This window comes from Panthera pardus, unplaced genomic scaffold (genome assembly GCF_024362965.1).
Source record: "Panthera pardus isolate Hobbes unplaced genomic scaffold, ASM2436296v1 HiC_scaffold_15, whole genome shotgun sequence".
Lineage (NCBI taxonomy): Eukaryota > Metazoa > Chordata > Mammalia > Carnivora > Felidae > Panthera > Panthera pardus.
This window is the reverse complement of record NW_026526710.1, coordinates 38,238,619-38,256,774: the sequence shown is the minus strand read 5'-3', so window position 1 is coordinate 38,256,774 and position 18,156 is coordinate 38,238,619. Positions and strand designations below refer to the sequence as shown.

At 37.4% G+C, this 18,156-nt stretch overlaps 1 protein-coding gene across 1 annotated transcript in view; it reads right to left on the bottom strand.

Moving 5' to 3' along the window:
- THOC1 (THO complex subunit 1) overlaps positions 1 to 16,872 on the bottom strand; it is a 59,369-nt gene extending 42,497 nt beyond the window's left edge. Inside the window, exons 1-7 of the mRNA XM_019418337.2 lie at positions 16,781 to 16,872; positions 14,277 to 14,350; positions 14,121 to 14,181; positions 12,846 to 12,912; positions 8,861 to 8,979; positions 7,674 to 7,722; positions 7,171 to 7,266 (exon numbers count right to left, since the gene is read on the bottom strand). Coding sequence (XP_019273882.1) covers positions 7,171 to 7,266; positions 7,674 to 7,722; positions 8,861 to 8,979; positions 12,846 to 12,912; positions 14,121 to 14,181; positions 14,277 to 14,350; positions 16,781 to 16,834 — 520 coding nt within the window. The 5' untranslated portion in view covers positions 16,835 to 16,872. The remainder of the gene's footprint in view (positions 1 to 7,170; positions 7,267 to 7,673; positions 7,723 to 8,860; positions 8,980 to 12,845; positions 12,913 to 14,120; positions 14,182 to 14,276; positions 14,351 to 16,780) is intronic.
- Positions 16,873 to 18,156: the final 1,284 nt, after the last annotated feature.

Here is an 18,156-nt window from a genome sequence, read left to right as displayed (position 1 = left end):
GATTCTAGGGTTGGGGTAGGGAAAACACAGATGAGCTCTATTTTCTCATACCAGGAAAACATGAAAGAGCTCCCTCCAATGCGCAAAACCAGAACAATCTAAATAAGAAATTAATTACACTATGGGATTATAATCCAGACAATAAAATATCCACAAATTCACACTGAAACAGATGACTGAATTAATAATAAGGGAGAGCAGACAACTCTTCTGCATGGAAGAATCCCAAGTAATAGATGTAGAAGGAATAAAAGAAATAGAAAACCAACAACAGGACAACCTAAAAATCATTGCTGTAGGCAAATTCACTGATGAAAACTAAAATTAGTGGGTAAAGATCTAAGGAGAAAAAGAGTATGTGCACAGCCTCAAAGTATTTCCCTTCAAATATTAACTACAAAGGCAAAGACTGTAACTTAGCAACAAAAAAATATGATGACCAAGGATACCACCACCAGTAATAGTATATATCAACATCATGTTGAAATGATGCAGTGAGAAGGCCACATCACCTCTGTGGTCTTCCCCTAAATCCGTATCCTCAATCTAATTACAAAAAAAAAAAATCAGACAAAGTTAAATTGAAGGACATTCTGCAAAATACCTGATCAGTACTCTTCAAAAGTATCAAAGTCATGAAAAAAATAAGCAAAGAAATAAGAACTGTCACTGACTGGGGAGAGTAAAGCAACATAGCAACTAAATGGAACATGGGATGCTGGGTTGGATCCCTGGACAGAAAAAAGAAAAATAGTGATAAAATTGGTAAAATCCAAATAAAGTCATAGCATAGTTAATAATGCTGTACCAATGTTGATTTTTTAGTTTTGGCAACTATATTGTGATCATGTAAGAGGCTAACATTAGGTGAAGGTTGTTAATTCAGGTACTCTCTATATTATCTTCCCAACTCTTCTTTAAGTCTAAAGTTATTTCAGTACAAAAGTGAAAGCGGAAAAAACTATGCTAGATCAAGTCATTAAGCTAGTGAATGAATCTGGTTGCCCATTTAGCACTGACTACTTAAAATACATTTGTCTATTCTCTATTTATTATTCAATATAGTACATGCCATAATTCTCATTAAATCAATAATTTCAGTCAGACTTCACTACATGCTAAACTACATGTTAAACTGGCTTTCTGAAGGTCTTGGGATATACTCCAGTGAATGTCAAGCATCTACAAATGTTTAACATAGATACTATGAGAAAATATCCCCAAATGCCAACCTCCCTTATGTTAGTGGTAGGATTAATTATACACAGCTTTTTCCTTCATTTTTCAAATTTTCTGAAAAAAGTTATTTTTATAATTTAAAAATTAAATTTAAAAACATTACTTATTAAAAGATGCATAATGTTTAAAGCTATATATTAGCAATATATTATTAGTCTTTCAACCAGTCAATAAAGGAAAGAATGGTTTTTTTATGTCTTGTTAATTTAGTAATGCTGTACACTGGAAGAGAGGTCTAAAATGTTCTCTAAAATATGATGAGATCTACAAATAAAGGGGATTAAGAGTACACTTATCTTGGGGCACCTGGGTGGCTTAGTCAGTTAAGCGTCTCCTGACACTGGCACAGGTCATGATCTCACGGTTTGTGAGCCTGCTTGGGATTCTCTCTCCCTCTGTCTCTCTCTCCCACTAGCATGCCCTCTCTCTCTCACAAAATAAATAAACATTTTAAAAAATTAATACAAAAAAGCACATATGCTTATCTTGATGAGCACTGAGAAACATACAGAGTCACTGAATCATTATGTTGTACACTTGAAACAAACATAACACTGTATGTTAATTATACTTCAACTATAAAAAAGAAAAAATAGAAAAAAAGAAATGCAACAAATAGCATCCTATAAATACATTTGAAATTTTAATTATTTTTAAAATTTTATTTTAGAGAAAGAATGGGAGAGAGGGGCAGAGAAGAGTGGGGAAGAGTGGGGAAGAGTGGAGAAGAGTAGGGGAGACAGGGGGAGAAAATCTTAAGCAGGTTCCACACTGAGCACGGAACCTGACGTGGGGCTTGATCCCACAACCCTGGGATCATGACCTGAGCTGAAATCAACAGTTGGATGCTCAATCGTCTGAGTCGCCCAGGTACTCCAATACATTTGAAATTTTAGATAATACTCACAAATTCCCAGGAAAAAGGAAGTTACCAAAACTGTCTCAAGAAAAAAATGAAAAGTCTGAATAGTCCCAAATCCATTACATAAATCAAATCCAGTTTAAAACATTCCCACAACATTCTATTGTTGCTAACTGCTTCCTTTGTAAAGCTTACCAAACATTCAAGAAAGAAAGAATACAAAATTACTCCAACTTTTGCCTTAAAGAAGAAAAATAGGAAAATTTACAATTCATTTTATGAATCTGGTACGAAAATCTAATATCATTATAGGGAAGGAAATTTACAGGCCACTCTCCTTCCTGAACTAAATTCACATTATCTCTAAAAAAATAACATTCAAAATCCAGCTATATTTTAAGAGGAGGCCCTATTACAACTAAATTTGAATTATATAATGTAAAAAAAACAGATGAAGAGTGAAGGCTGGAAATAACCAAGAAGGACAAAATTATGGCTGAGAATTGAAACCTTGTTCTTATGTCTTCTATAATTTCCAGTAAAGAAACTACAAATTAGTTCTTATGAAGGGGCATACTTCATTTCACAAAAAAGAGACTTCATTTATCACAGATTTAAATGGCAACTAGGTGTCTGGCACCGTTCTAGGCACAGAGAACACAGAAGTAAACAACATACACACTGAAAATGACAGATAGTGCTAAATACTAAGAAGAGGTTTGAAATTAGGTGGTGATAATGAGGGACTGTGCTGGCAGGTTTAGAATAGATGCTGAAAGAGAGGCTCCCTGAGGAAGTAAAATTGAGACTAACAGTTAAAGTCGGTAGTGTGACAATAATGAACAGGAGGGTCATAGAGGGAAGACAGTGCCAAGGCCCCAAGGTTCAACCGACCCTGGTGTTTTGAAGGCAGAAAGAAGGCAAAATGCCAATTCAATGGGCAAAGAATAGTTTTTTCAATAAATGGTGCTGGGACAACTGGTTATTAATATACACAAAAGTGAAACTGAACTCCCACCTCATACAATATACAAAAATTAACTCAAAATGGACCACAGAGCTAAATCTCTTATAAGAGCACACAAGAATAAATCTTTGTAACCTGGGATTAGACAATGATTTCTTACATAGGAAGAGCACAAGCAACAAAGGAAAAAATTGCTATATCAAATTTCACCAAAATATAAAACTTTTGTGTTATAAACAATACTATCAAGAAAGTGAAAGGAAATCTGCAGAATGGAAGAAAACATTTGCAAATTACATATCTGATAAGAGTCTAGCATATAGAATATAATGAGAACTCATATAACTACTGAATAAAAAGACAACTCAAAAATTGGGCAAATAAAATAAATAGCCATTTCTTTAAGGAAGACGTACAAATGACCAGTAAGCAAATGAAAAGATGTGTGGCGCCTGGGTGGCTCAGTCGGTTAAGCAGCCGACTTCGGCTCAGGTCATGATTTCGTGGTCCATGAGTTTGAGCCCCGCGTCGGGCTCTGTGCTGACAGCTCACAGCCTGGAGTCTGTTTCAGATTCTGTGTCTCCCTCTCTCTGACCCTCCCCCGTTCATGCTCTGTCTCTCCCTGTCTCAAAAATAAATAAACGTTAAAAAAAAAAAAAAAAAAAGATGTTTAACATATCTAGTCATTAGGAAAATACCAATCAAATCCACAATGAAATACCACTTTATACCTACTCAGGTGACTATTAAAAAAAAAGGCAGAATTAGTAAGTACTACCCAGGATGTAGAGAAATTGGAATCCATGTGTATGGATGACAGGACTGTAAAATGGTGCAGCTTTTTCACAAAAGAGTTTCGTAGTTCAAGAATTTTTTTTTTTTTAAGCACTGATTATTTGAGAGAGACAAAGAGAGTACATGAATGAGGGAGAGGGGCAGGAGGAGATGGGGGAGGGAGGGGGGAGAGAGAGGGGGAGAGAGAGAGAGAAAGAGAGAGAGAGAGAGAGAGAGAGAGAGAGACACACAGAGAGAATCTTAGGCCGGTTCCATGCTCAGCACGGAGCCCAATGTGGGGCTCAATCCCATGATTCTAGGATCATGACCTGAGCCGAAATCAAGGGTTGGATACTCAACCAACTGAGCCACCCAGGCACCCCTCCTCAAGAATTTAAATTTAATTACCATATGACTTAGTAATTCCATTCTAGGTATATGCCAAAGAGAATTGAAAATATACATCCAAACAAAAACTTATAAACAAAAGTTCACAGCAGCACTGTTCATAATAAACAAAAAGCAGAAACAACCCAAATGTTCACCAACTGACGAATGGGTAAACAAAATGTGGTATATCTATACTGATAATATTATTTGGCTATAAAAAAATGAAATACTGATACATGCTATAAAATACATAAATCTTGAAAATGTTATGTAAGCTAAGTTAAAAAAAGCTCATCAATAAAAGACCACATATTTCATTATTCTATTTTTTTAATGTCCTGAATAGGAAAATGTACAGAGAACAAGGAGATTATTGGTTGTTTAGGGCTTGGAAGAGAGGGTAAGAATGATGATGAGTGAGGCAGGGGTGCAAGTTACTGGGTACAGGGTAGAAAAAATACTCAAACATTAGACTGCAGTGATGGTTGCACAACCTTGTAAATATGCTAAAAAAAACCCCAGTGAACTGTATACTTTAAATGGTGAATTGTATAAGTGAATTCACATGTTGAAAGCTATTAAATAAAATAAAAAAGCTATTAAAAAAGTAATAGAAAAGGTGAGTTTCCAGTAACAGGTCAATTAATTCCATAAAAATTTACAGAGCATAAACCATGTTCACAGCAGTGTTCCAGATAATGAAGTACAAAAATGGTTCTCTTAAAACCAGTAAAGAGCTGACAAGAAAGTAAGGGATATGTGGCAAACATCCAGAAGAAAAGTAAGGTAAGCAATGCATCATCAATATTTAAAGCCACTTTTGTCTTGAGGACATTTGCCAAACAAGACAATCAGTTGTAAAATTGAGCTACTCTTTTCATAGCTTCCCAAAGCTAGAATGTTAAAAGTAAATCAGGGCCCAAAAGTGATGGGCCCACCCAACTATCTTCAAGGCTGGAAACCTGTAGCACTATACCCTCAGGTTAAAATAAACCAAACTACAGCCCAGCACCAAGTCTTCTCAATGATCTAAGGAATTATAGGCCTTAAAGCGGACTGGATTAAGGTAACCCTGGACTGGTGATAGCTTCCTTCTAAAGGCTCCTGGCAAAAGCAATGAAAACTCTATCTGGAGAAAACTATCTATCCTAGGCCTCAAAATCCCTCAATATTTTCTCAAATATAATACCCAATACTAACCAGATACACAGATAAGAAATCCTGAGAAACAGTAGAAACAAACCCACAAAGACTTCAGATACTAGAATGATCAGACACAGACTATAAAATAGAAATACTTGCCCTGGTTAAAAAACTAAAGAAAAAGTTTGAAACTATGAGCAGGGAATAAGAGACTAGAAAGTGATATAGCAGACTTAAAAAAGACCTTCAACAAATGAAAAATAAAATACAATAGAATGAAAACAATAACAAATTAAAAATTAATTTAGGAGCTGATCTTTCATAGCTGAAGAAAGAAACAGTGAACCAGAAAACCATTCTGAAGAAATTATTCAGAATGTGATACAAAAAGACAAGTAGATAAAAATATAGAAAGAATAAGAGACAGAGGATATAGTGACAAGGTATAACAATGTTCCCTGGAGTTCAGAAAGAAAAGAAAGAGACATACACAATATTTGATGAGATAATGGCTGAAATTTTTACAAACTGGACAAAAGACATTAATCCACAGATTTAAGATTTCTACAGAATCCCAAGCATGATAAATAAAAAGAAATCCACAATAAGACACATGACAGTAAAACCGAAAAAGCCTGAAAACAAAGATAAAAAATCTTAAGAGCAAAAACAAAAAAACATTTAGATTATCTTCAAAGAAGTTAGACTGACATTTGTGTTGTCTAGAGAACATGGAAGATAGAAGACAAAGTAATGATTATCTCCCACAAGATAAAATCCTGTGTCTAGTGCCAACTTAGAATCTTTTATCTACTGAAATCATTCTTCAAGAATAATGATTTTCAGACAAAATACAGACCTTCACTAAAGAAAAGTTTAACAGGGAAATTTTCCACAGATAGAAGGACAGAAATACAAGCAGTAAATACAATGGTAATCTAAATTAATCTTGATGACATTAAGTAGGAAAGAAAAAACAACACAGATCTAGCATGACAAAAAAGAAAACACACAGAAACCATTGCCAACATATACTATGGGTCTCTTTATGTGCAGGCACTGTTGTAAGTGCTTCACATATTTTAATTCATTTAATCCTCACAACAACATACAAAGTAGGTGGTATAACAGCCTGATATTAAGGAAAGGAAGACTGAGGGAAAGAGGTATTAAAATCTGGCATATTTGAACAGATTGTGAAAGGCTCTGGAGAACTGGTTATATTTCATTTCTGGATTCTGCCAGTAGTTACACAAGTAATTGATTCAGAATAATTATAGTATACATTTATTTTATGCACTTTTCTATATGAGTGCTGTATTTCACAATGAAAAATGGTAAAAGAAATGAGAGGACATAATTGTGTCTAAACGGTAACGACTGAGGGAGAAAATGGAAGTGGAAAAATCAGCATGCATTATAAATGAAATACAGACATGGTAATTCATATCTACATACATGTGAATCAACTGCACATTTTTATGATTAATAAGCTTGGAACTTAAAAAGAATTACTATGTAATTCTTGATCATCATAGTAATTACAAATTACCATGTTGTACATCTGAAACTAATATGATACTATGTCAACTATACAAAAAAAAAAATCAGTGACTTCAAGCATTACCTATATGATGCATTAGGAACAGTATAATTACCAGTAAAAGAAAATAAAGTGACAATTTCCTATTAAACTTGTGAGAACTATTTTTCTTATTACCATCACAACAGCTTCTGAATTAAAAACTGAGAAAGATTTCCCTTCAAAACATTTCTTTAATGCATAAAAGTTTACCTGATTTCTCAGATAAAGGGAAAAGCCTGGCCAAAAAGAGTTGAATTCGTCCACAGAAGACTGTATTCTGCGATTTTGATAATCTTCTTAGGAGATCTAACAATATATGGAAATGAAGGTTATAGGAGATCATTCTATGTTTATTACAACTATACCCAAATTTGTTAACCAGCCTGTCAAGAGCATTTCCCTAAAGCAATAGTTCTCAAAACTGGGGTACAAACTATTGTCATAAAATAAAGCACTAAAAAATTAGGAATGAAATGAGTTTAGCATGGACAAGATAAATTTTACTAATTTTTTTTTTTTTTGGTTTTAAGTTTATACGCCAAACAAGAACAGTTTAATTTAAAGTGAATGATCAGTTTTAACAAATCAGTCTGTTATAAAAATGATGGTACTAATCTATTTTTAAAAATTTTATCACTTGTGTTTAATTCAACCACCTGTTTCTCTAACCACATTTATGTTTTAACACGATCATTTACTAATTAATTACTTACCATTGCACATACGTAGTAGATAATTTTTCCCAGCAGAATAGAATGTATTCTGAAATTAAGACAGAAATTATTACTACTGTTCAGAAGTTGTTGCACACTCTTTGATGATAAGTTACAGGAAAGAAGGTATTAAAGAATACTAACATGGGAATGTAAGCTGGTGCAGCCACTCTGGAAAACAGTATGGAGGTTCCTCAAAAAAATTAAAAATAGAACTACCCTACGACTCAGCAATTGCACTACTAGGTATTTATCCAAGGGATACAGGTGTGCTGTTTCGAAGGGACACATGCACCCCTATGTTTATAGCAGCACTATCGACAATAGCCAAAGTATGGAAAGAGCCCAAATGTCCATCGATGGATGAATGGATAAAGAAGTGGTATATGTATACAATGGAATATTACTCGGCAATCAAAAAGAATGAAATCTTGCCATTTGCAACTATGTGGATGGAACTGGAGGGTATTATGCTAAGTGAAATTAGTCAGTTAGAGAAAGACAAATATCATATGACTTCACTCATATGAGGACTTTAAGAGACAAAACAGATGAACATAGGGAAGGGAAGCAAAAATAATATAAAAACAGGGAGGGGGACAAAACATAAGAGACTCATAAATATGGAGAACAAACAGAGGGTTACTGGAGGGGATGTGGGAGTGGGGATGGGCTAAATGGGTAAGGAGCACTAAGGAATCTACTCCTGAAATCATTGTTGCACTATATGCTAATTCATCTGTATGTAAATTTAAAAAATAAAATTAAAAAAAAAAAGAACACTAACGTGCACTGAGTTTACAATGCCACTTTTACTTTTTCCCCCTCAAACATTTTAAGCAAAATAGATATTTTCACATATATAACAAAACATGTTACTGAGTAACTGTTTTAAATATGAAAAGTGTGCATTTTCCAGTTAATTGTTACTACTCAAATTTTGTTAAACTTTTTCTTCCCACATGACTCTTAACTTGGCTCCCCAAGTAAGACAGTGTAATTCCCTCATAAGGACAAACTTTTCAGCAGTCACCAATATTAAAAATAAGCAAAAAAAAAAAAAAACAAAAAAAACCAAAAAAAAAAACCAAAAAAAAAACAAAACCCCAAAAACAAAAAAAACTATCCTCTGAACTCTGAATCTGTAGAAACATAATGTAATCATAAAAAGAAACTAAGGCACTTACTGATTTCCAAGTAGCAACATTTTTTTCCACAAAAGTGAATATCGTGTCACACTGATCCAAAGGAAGACAATCCAAAACATCTCCCAATAATACAAAAGGTGTAGATGCGGTACAAATACCTTCAAGTGGAGCACAAGCCAATTTAAAAATTTAAAAAACTGTACAGTAAATAGCCCATGCAAAATAATTCTGAAGAATATCTTAACAGTATACTCTCTCACCCCTAACAAATTTTTTAAAAGACAAGAAATGGAAGCAACCTAAAAGTCCCCAATATGGGACATACTTAAGTAATTTTTGGTATGTGCACTCAATAATGATGATGATAATAATTCTTGATAATACTTCTAGAGCATTTACTATATGTCAGGCACGCTAAGTAAATACTTTATGTATACTAACACATTTAATCCTTATAACCCTATGAGGTAGATAATATTACCTCCAGAATGGGAAAACTGAGACACAGAGAAGTTAAATAACTTGCCCAAGGCCATAGAGCCAGTAAGTGGTAGAGCTGGGATACGAACCCAGGCAGTCTGGCTCCACAGTCTGTTTTCTTCACCACTAAGCTATTCAAAAGAATATAATGCAGCCAATTAAAAACGATGGTTACGACGACTATAACTTGGAAAATGCTTATGATATAATGTTAAGTGAAAAAGGCAGGATTCAAAACTGTACGTATTATATGGTTACAATAATAAAAGTTTTAAAAAAGACTAGAGAAACCAAAAACATATACCAAAATGAATGGTAGTTTTTTAAAGTAGAGGAATTATGAATAGTATTTTCCCATTTCCTCATTTCCAAATGTTCCATAATGTTGTTAAATATCATTCTGATTTGAAAAGATTACCTTCAAAAAAGATAATAAAAAAAAGTTTGATACTGATGTCAACTATTATTAAACATTTAAAATAAAAGCATTGTTTGAAGGGAAAAGATGGTATAGTAAAAAGCTGTTTATTTCAAAATTCAATGTTATTTAACTACAGCAATAAATTTAAAAACTTTTTAAAGAAAAGGTCACTTGGACTAGCTAAAAATACTTTAATCTTGCTGCTCATTCTTCCTTCTCTTTTAAGGAAACACTTACTAGCACTTGTTAAGTGTTTTAAAAAAGTAGCCATTTAAGCACAGTATGCAAACAAAGTATCTAGGGAGCACTGTAAGCCCAAAAGGCTGCAATTGATACAGTATGTTCAATTCAAAAGAAAGTATTATTTCCAGCTCTACTCTGCACTGGTATGATGCCATCTGCAATGTGATGTGAGGGATACTGGCCAAGAACCAGTGGGTGGCATAAGGCAGCAGATTTCAACTCAATACAAGGGAAACCTGACAAAACTAAGAGAAATCAAATTAGTAAGCTCTATCAATGGGCGTATAGGCTGGATGACCACCTGCCAGGGATGTTACGGGGGGGGGGGGGGGGCGGGGGGGGCGGAGAGGCCAGAGATGGACTAAATAACTAGAAAACTGCCACAGTGCCTTACCACTTTAGATCCTGAGATACAATATGCTCTGTACACCCAAGAGATCTGAGAGGCATATTCCCTGCCCATAGTTGCAGTGTAGTTTGACATGAGTTAACTCACGTTTAATTACAGAACTTAAGAAAATTACCTAGATTCCACTCCTGAAGGTTCTGATTCGGTAAAACTAAGTGAGGCCTTGCAATCTCATTTAAAAACAGAGATTCAGTGGTGATTCTGACGAACTGGACTATAGCATGATCCCACAGAACTTTCACAACCTGTGTCTTAGCCTTTCTACACCGCATTCTTTGCTTCACCTTAACCTTGGCCACAGATTCCCTCTTCTCAATTCCCAGACACTTTGCTATATTGATACTTCCATGGTTTTGTTTACAATGCTTTTCTCTGCCTAGTTTTCCTCCTTTCTCATGTGGCAAATTCCTGCTCCATCTTTCAAAGCACATGACAAATATACATGAACCTAAAAAACTCCTGATACCTTTGAACAGGCCACCCCATCTATACTTCTAAAGCACAGTATAAATTATAGTATTTATCATACATTATTTTTAAGTAGACTATGAGCTTTTTAAGGGTAGGCATTTTTGTACATTTTAATCAGTAAAGTATCTGATAATAAAGAGAAGCTCAAAAAGTATCTGCTGAGTTGAATGTAACAAAACATATTTATGGACAATTTGAAAACACGCCACGTAAAGAATAATAATCTCTGTCAAAAAGGACTTTTTCCCATCCAATTAAATTAAAAAAGCATCTAAGATTTTATTTTCAGTGTAACTAAGTCCATAAGTTCTTATCTTTCTCAAATAAAGTTCTAAATATAGACTTTGTATAACTTCAACTGTTAAAAATATTACTAGTCTACCAGAGTTAACACATCAAGGTAATCAATGAATTAAGGAGACACTGCTGTTTGACAGAAACTGGGGAAGGAACAGTCCATTGCAGAACTCATTTAGGTACGCTGAATGAATGAATGAATGAATGATTATCCTGTATAAAAGTTTAATGTGTGTCAAGGTGCCTGGGTGGCTCAGTCTGTTAAGTGACCGAGTCTTAATTTCGGCTCAAGTCATGAACCCACAGTTCGTGGGATTGAGTCCCACTTTAGGCTCTGGACTGACAGCATGGGGATTTTCTGCTTGGGATTTTCTCTCTCTCTCAAAATAATTAAAGAAATATAAATAAAAGTTTATGTGTGAAGTCAGAATTTATGAACTATGCTTAAGTTCACAGAATACTTGCTACTGCACTAGAAGATCACTTTTACCTTGAATAGTCTAGTTTTTGTAGGAACAGGTATCAAAATAATGTGAATAATGCTTTACAGATTAAAAGGCACTTTTCACACAAATTATCTGAATTAATGAGTATTTCAATTAAATTTGTTAAAAGACTACTGATGAACTAGTTTTTCACTGCTTCTTTCTGCAAACATCTAATGAGCTCCCACTTATGTGTTAGACACTGCGTACTTCCTTTTTCTAATTTAAAAATTTTTTTAAGTTTATTCATTTTGAGAGAGACAGAGAGAGCAAGTCAGGGAGGGGCAGAGAGAGAGAGGGAGACAGAGAATCCCAAGTAGGCTCTGCACTGTCAGTACCCGGCCTGATGTGGGGGCTTGAACTCATGATATGTGAGATCATGACCTGATCCAAAACCAAGAGGCGGATGCTTAACCGACTGAGCCATGCAGGCACCTCAACACTGTGTACTTCCTAAATGGCTTTTTTAGTCTTGAAACCATCCCCCAACATCACTGCCCCATTTTAACAGTCCCCTACTTTTCCTGCCAACAGTCTCTCCCAATCCAACTCTTCTACCATAGCTCCTTGTTAGCTTAGTATACAAAACCCTTAACAAAGAACCCTAAGCTACCTCTGCTGCTTCTTTCCTCACCATTGTCATCATCCTCTCACCCCTCTGCTCAACACAATTCTTTAGCCAGGCTGAACTTGGCCTTTACGTAGCTGTGTATTCCTTTCCCTTTCTGCCTGACAAATCCATCATCCCTCACATCCCAGCTCCTGTTACAGCTTCCCTTCTAAGACCTTCCTTATTCCTTTAGAGTTTAGAGAATCACTCCAACCACACTTCATTCCTACTTCACAGTAATTAGACCATAGTAAGAAATTTACACATTTGTTTCCTCCATTAGCCACTAGGCTCCTTATGGGCAGGGATAGGTTTTCTGTACCATTGAATCTTCTAGTCCTGGCTCAGTACCAGGCACATAGTAGATGCTCAATAAATATTTACTGAATGAACGAAACAACTGGAGAACAAAGAAAGTGCCAAAATGTGTGCTGCATACCAGAAACAAGAAGTGTGAGCTAATTTCATTGGGATAACATCTTGGCAAAGGTAGTAGGGAGAATTTGAAAAATGAACAAAATCAAATAGATGAGAGGTATGAGGAGAATAAGTTTTAAATAAAGCATGTCACGTCCATGATTACTTAAGAAAAACAAAACCGTACTTACCTTCAGTTACTCCCCCAATAGCAAGAGAAATAATAGCTAAAACGTTTTCACATGATGAGTGATTTATCTACCAACAGAGGAGAGAACAATTTAATTTAGGGGCCAGAGTCCAGGCTAGTTTGATAAGAATAAAAACATATTTTCTGACATCAAATTATCAGAAATACAAGATAAACACATTTGTTACATATAATAAAATTACTAAAATAAAAATACAAAAAATGAAAAATAGTAATAGAATCATTAATTGTCAAAGTAGATCAAGTAAATAATAATCAAGGTGATTCACTTAAAATACAATGGTCTCAGGAAAATGGTTATATTACCATGACTATGGCAACAAGCTAATCAAGTACAGAAGCAGAGGCCATAACTCAATCAATGGCACAGGGCAAAGACAGGGCCAGGGTAATTAGTTGTACTGGTGTATCAATATGCCTGAGGGTTTTAATAGAAGGGAGGTAATGCTCAGGTTCAATAACATCATAGAAACTAGCATTTTTTGAGTGCTCGTTAAGTGTTTTATACAACAGCCTTGAAAGAATATTATTTCCCCTATTACAAATGAAATTGAGCTTCAGTAAAGCAAAGTAACTTGTCCAATGCCTCACAAGGCGTATGTGACTAGGTCTGAAGAAGAGAAAAAAAAAATGAGTTTTGATATAGAAGTGTTCAAAAGAAAGGGACACTGTATTATGGTCATTAGAAAAGGATCTAGATTCTTGAGACACAACCTTTACTTAACCAAGAATAAAATGCTGAAAGTTTTCCTTTCCTTTGGGTGCCCCACTAATGGTAAATAAATTTTCATGTTTAGGTTAAATTTCTCTACTGAAGTTGGATAGGCTCTAGTTATTTTTGTATGCTTACTGATGAAGTCATCATAGGAAAATGAGGTCATGGAATCCCAGTACTCATGCTGAACATCCTTGGACTAGACCTTTCATGTTACTGAAGGATGTCACTGCTTCTAGAGCAAAGCGAAAGGGCCGATCTAAAATTCTAGTTCTTGCTCAGGAACACCTCATATCAACTTTTCTTCTATTCACTTGGAGAGCTCATTTGTTAAACCAAACCCTTAAATTTCACTTGTGCTGTCAAAATCCTGAACAATTACATAATCCCTATATTGTGATCAAGTCAGCTTTCACAAAGTAGCAAGTTCACTATAGAAAAAAATAATCTTAAATATCTATTCTGAGATAAAAGCAATTTCAAAAATAACATTTATTAATTTATCAGCAAAATTTTAACAAGAAAGAAAAACATACTTACAATTTCTTCTTCTAGAACACCTCTGAAAGCTTGGTCAAGGGTACATTTTTTTTCATTTTCACTATTAAAAACAAAAGACACCTGAATTTTTTTAAACAGCTCAAGGTAAGTATAGCGATCTCAGCAAGTGATATTTCATGGATATCAATGCCTTACCTGCCAGGTAATTGGCTGAAGGTATTCAACAACGGCTTTATATTTTTGTTGTTCAGGGCCTCTCTAGTAGACTTCTAGAAAAGTAAAAATAGCATGTAAGTGGAAAGATTTTTGCTTATTATTTACTGAAAAACATTACTCATCAATAGTCTGTCTAGCTGGAAATGCTTATGTGTGGGAAAAATTACCTATTAGTCATTCCATCAGTAATTCTTTATTTTTTTAAGTTTATTTTTTTTTTTTTGAGAGAGAGAGAGAGAGAGAGCAAGCGAGCAAGTGCGAGCCCAAGCAGAGGAGGGGCAGAGAGAGAGGGAGAGAGAAACTCCCAAGCAGGCTGCATGCTGTCAGTGTACATGAGATCATGATCTGAGCCAAAATCAAGAGTTGGATGCCCAAGTGCCTGAGCCACCCAGGTGCCAATGATACACACTCTAATCACTGTGAACTTAACAAGAGATTCCCAAGTAGACTTTCTCATTCTAGGTGTTCCCACCTACCATTTCTTAAAATATCACATACATGAGAGTATTCTGTTTTGTTTTGTTTTTTTTTTTTTTAATTTCCAAATGGCTCCTTATTTATAGGCTTTCATTTTAAAATTTCACAGCCCCCTCTCAAGTCCTTGATATTATCTCCCTCAACCTATCCAACCTTATTTCCCACTACAACTTAACATATACTCTCCACTAAGGTCTAGCCATTTTTTCATTATTTTCTGTCAAGCTCATTCTAGTGTTTTCATTTATGTTGTTCTTCCCACCAGCTCATGCAAATTCTATCCATTCTTCAAGACCCATCTCAAGTCCTACCTTCTCTAGTTTGCTCAGCACAGTCCCTGACACATAGTCAACACTGAATACCTGCTAATTGTCTTAAACTAGCCATAATTTGAAAGACAAAAAAGCAGGGGGTGGGATTTGGCTCAGTTGGTGGAACATGCAACTCTAAGTCTCAAGTTGTAAGTTTAACCCCTGCACTGGGTGTAGAGATTACTTAAAAATAAAACTTAAAAAAACAAAAAAGAAGTATCAAAGACAAAAATACTGCAAAGTCATTCACTCTGTGAAAATCCACATACACTTGGAAAGTCATCTCTTTACCCCCAGGAGTTAGATTTACATTGGAAATGTCCATTCCTGACTCTGCCAAAAGGAGACTGTGTTATCTTGGACATATCTCCTTGTTTTCTTTGTGCTTCAATTTCCTCACCAGTTAAATAAGGGGGTTGTTGTAGACGCTTATTACTAATAGCAGCAGAGGCACCACGTGGGAACTTGTTAGAAACGCACACTTTCAGGCTCCATTCCAGACCTACTGAACCAGTCTACATTTAACAAGATCTCCAAGTGATCCCACTGCACACTGAACCTTTAGAAGTACTGGACCAGATGATCTCCAATTAAATGGTCCCCTCTGCGACTAATACGATATTGGATATTTCTAACAGTTACTCTTAGCAGAATTTCAGAGCACCTGGGATTACAGCAAAATACACAGAAAGAAAACGATTCTGAAGACATAACTAAGATATAACCTGATTAACAAATAAACCCTCATTGTATGGAAAAAAAATAACCTGCACACAAGAAAACTGACTACAAAGAATCAATTTTCTTTCACAGAATTTTTATTCTGCCGTCACTATAACTAGGTAAGCACAGTTAAATATGTCAGTAAGTTGAATCATGATTTGAAATACTGGCTCAAATCTAAAGACAAATATAGGCAAACAACTCAGGACAGGGTTCTTCATGCTGTGATGGGCAACATAAAAAGAATCCTGGGTCTGAAGTCAGAAACACCAGGGAAGTACATGACCTAACTCTGGCAGGGGGGTGGTCTCCAATCTACCAGGCTTAACAGAACTTTGCCTACTTCACAGTGCTAAGAGTTAAATAAGCTAACAAAAACGCTCTGTAAGGCGTTCCCCAAATGCTCAAAGTACTCCTCCTCATTTTGTAAGAATAAAAAGACATCTGGCAACAATTCCCAAGCTGATCTCTGTTTTCCTGCTTTGGATCTCCTCGTTAATCTCTTAGGAGAGAGATATGGTAGGTTAAAGGGTGGTAAATAAGCGGCCAGAACCACCACCACCCGCAGCTTAGGGGGCGGGGCGGGAGCCAGTTCTCTGGGCTAAAACCACTCCCGCCTTCACCCTTAAGCAATTTTGGAGACACCTGCCCAGCTAAGCGAGCACTGCACGGGAGCTCGACCGCACTGGAGGGAGTCTGCGGATAAACCCTCCACGCAGGGCACAAAGGCGTCCAGAACGCGGAGTTCAGAGACCTGCCTGCAGAAGGACGGAGGCGGACAGCTCAGGACGCACGGAAGAGGCAAGTAATGCGTCTTTCCCACCTCCCAGCCCCCGACGGGGCCGGGAGCCGACACCGCGCCTTACACACCTCCGTCCCCGCTTTACCCCAGAGCAAAATTCGAGTGTTTTCAGGAAGAGGAGGAAAAAGATAGAGCCGGGTTAGGGCCACGCTCTCCCACGGTCTGCTCACCGTAAACCGCGTCCGCGCTTCGGGCAAACTGAAGAGTGGCGGCGTCGGAGACATCTTCTCGGCTGCGCGTGCCCGCTACCGCGCTGCGGCGCTCGCGGATGACGTCAAGCGGGAGTAACGAGATTGCTGCCTCCGTGTTCGGCTAGAGCGGCCTGTGAGCCTAGGGGTGGGTCGGCTGGCTGCTGGCCGCTTCCGTGGTGACTTGAATTCAGCGGGCGTTGGAAGGCTGAGTCAGCCACACCGTGTCTAGTCCGGTTTCGTAGGGAACTGTTGGGGTGACGGTATATGAGGGGCCTCGCCCTGTAAGCTCGGCGCTGCTGGTCGGGGAATAGGCCGGGACCCGCGCAATTGTGGTGGTTTTCCTGTTTTGGGGAAACCGGGTGAATGGCGGGTAGTAAGGCTCACTGGGTCGCGCGGGAAGGTAACCGCTGCCCGGGAATCCAGAGCAGGTGGGTTATCTGGGAGTGCCCCAGGCTGGGGAAGTTGTTGGCAGTGCCTGTGATCTCCGGACCGCAGTCGTTCTCCGGAGGGAGTGGTCTCAGCTACGGCCTCGCTGAGTAGTTCGTGGGCCTTTATAGTTCATGGGCTCTGTAGCTTAGGAGCAGTTCCCTTTTATGTGAAATAGAAAAAAAGGTGGGGGGGAGGGTGGCGCCTGGGTGGCCCTGTCGGTTACGCGTCCGACTTCGGCTCAGGTCATGATCTCACGGTGCGTGGGTTCGAGCCCCGCGTCGGGCTCTGTGCTGACAGCTTGGAACCTGGAGCCTGCTTCGGATTCTGTGTCTCCCTCTCTCTCTACCCCTCCCCGCTCTCACTCTGTCTCTCTCAAAAGTAAATAAAATGTTTAAAAAAAAAAGCCTGTATCACAAGTCTGTCGAAAAGCTCAAATGAAACAAAGCAAATGTGGCTTGTAATGGGAATATGAGCATCATTATCAATATCTTGGTATCAGTTAACTTTGCTGCACATAGAGGTGTCTACTGAAATAGACCGAAGAGGAAAGCAAAACTCCAGGCTCGTTGGAAAATGGATGGCACTGCATCCAGGGTAGAGACCCCAGTTGCAAAACCCTTAGTCCTCCGTTCCAAACGGGAGGAACTTCCCTAACGATCTTAGACCGTTCCATGTGTACCTTGTTTCCTTCTTTGGCTTCTAACAAGAATACAGGAAGCTAACCAAAGGATAACTTTGCATAATCTTGCCCCTAAGTGGGAATTGTGAACAATGGTGGCTACCTGGAGCATTGCAGTCTTTTTTAGAATCCACAGAATCCGGGCGCCTGGGTGGCTCATTCGGTTAAGCGTCTGACTTCGGCCCAGATCATGATCTCGCGGTCTCGGCATCGGGCCCTATGCTGACAGCTCAGAGCCTGGAGCCTG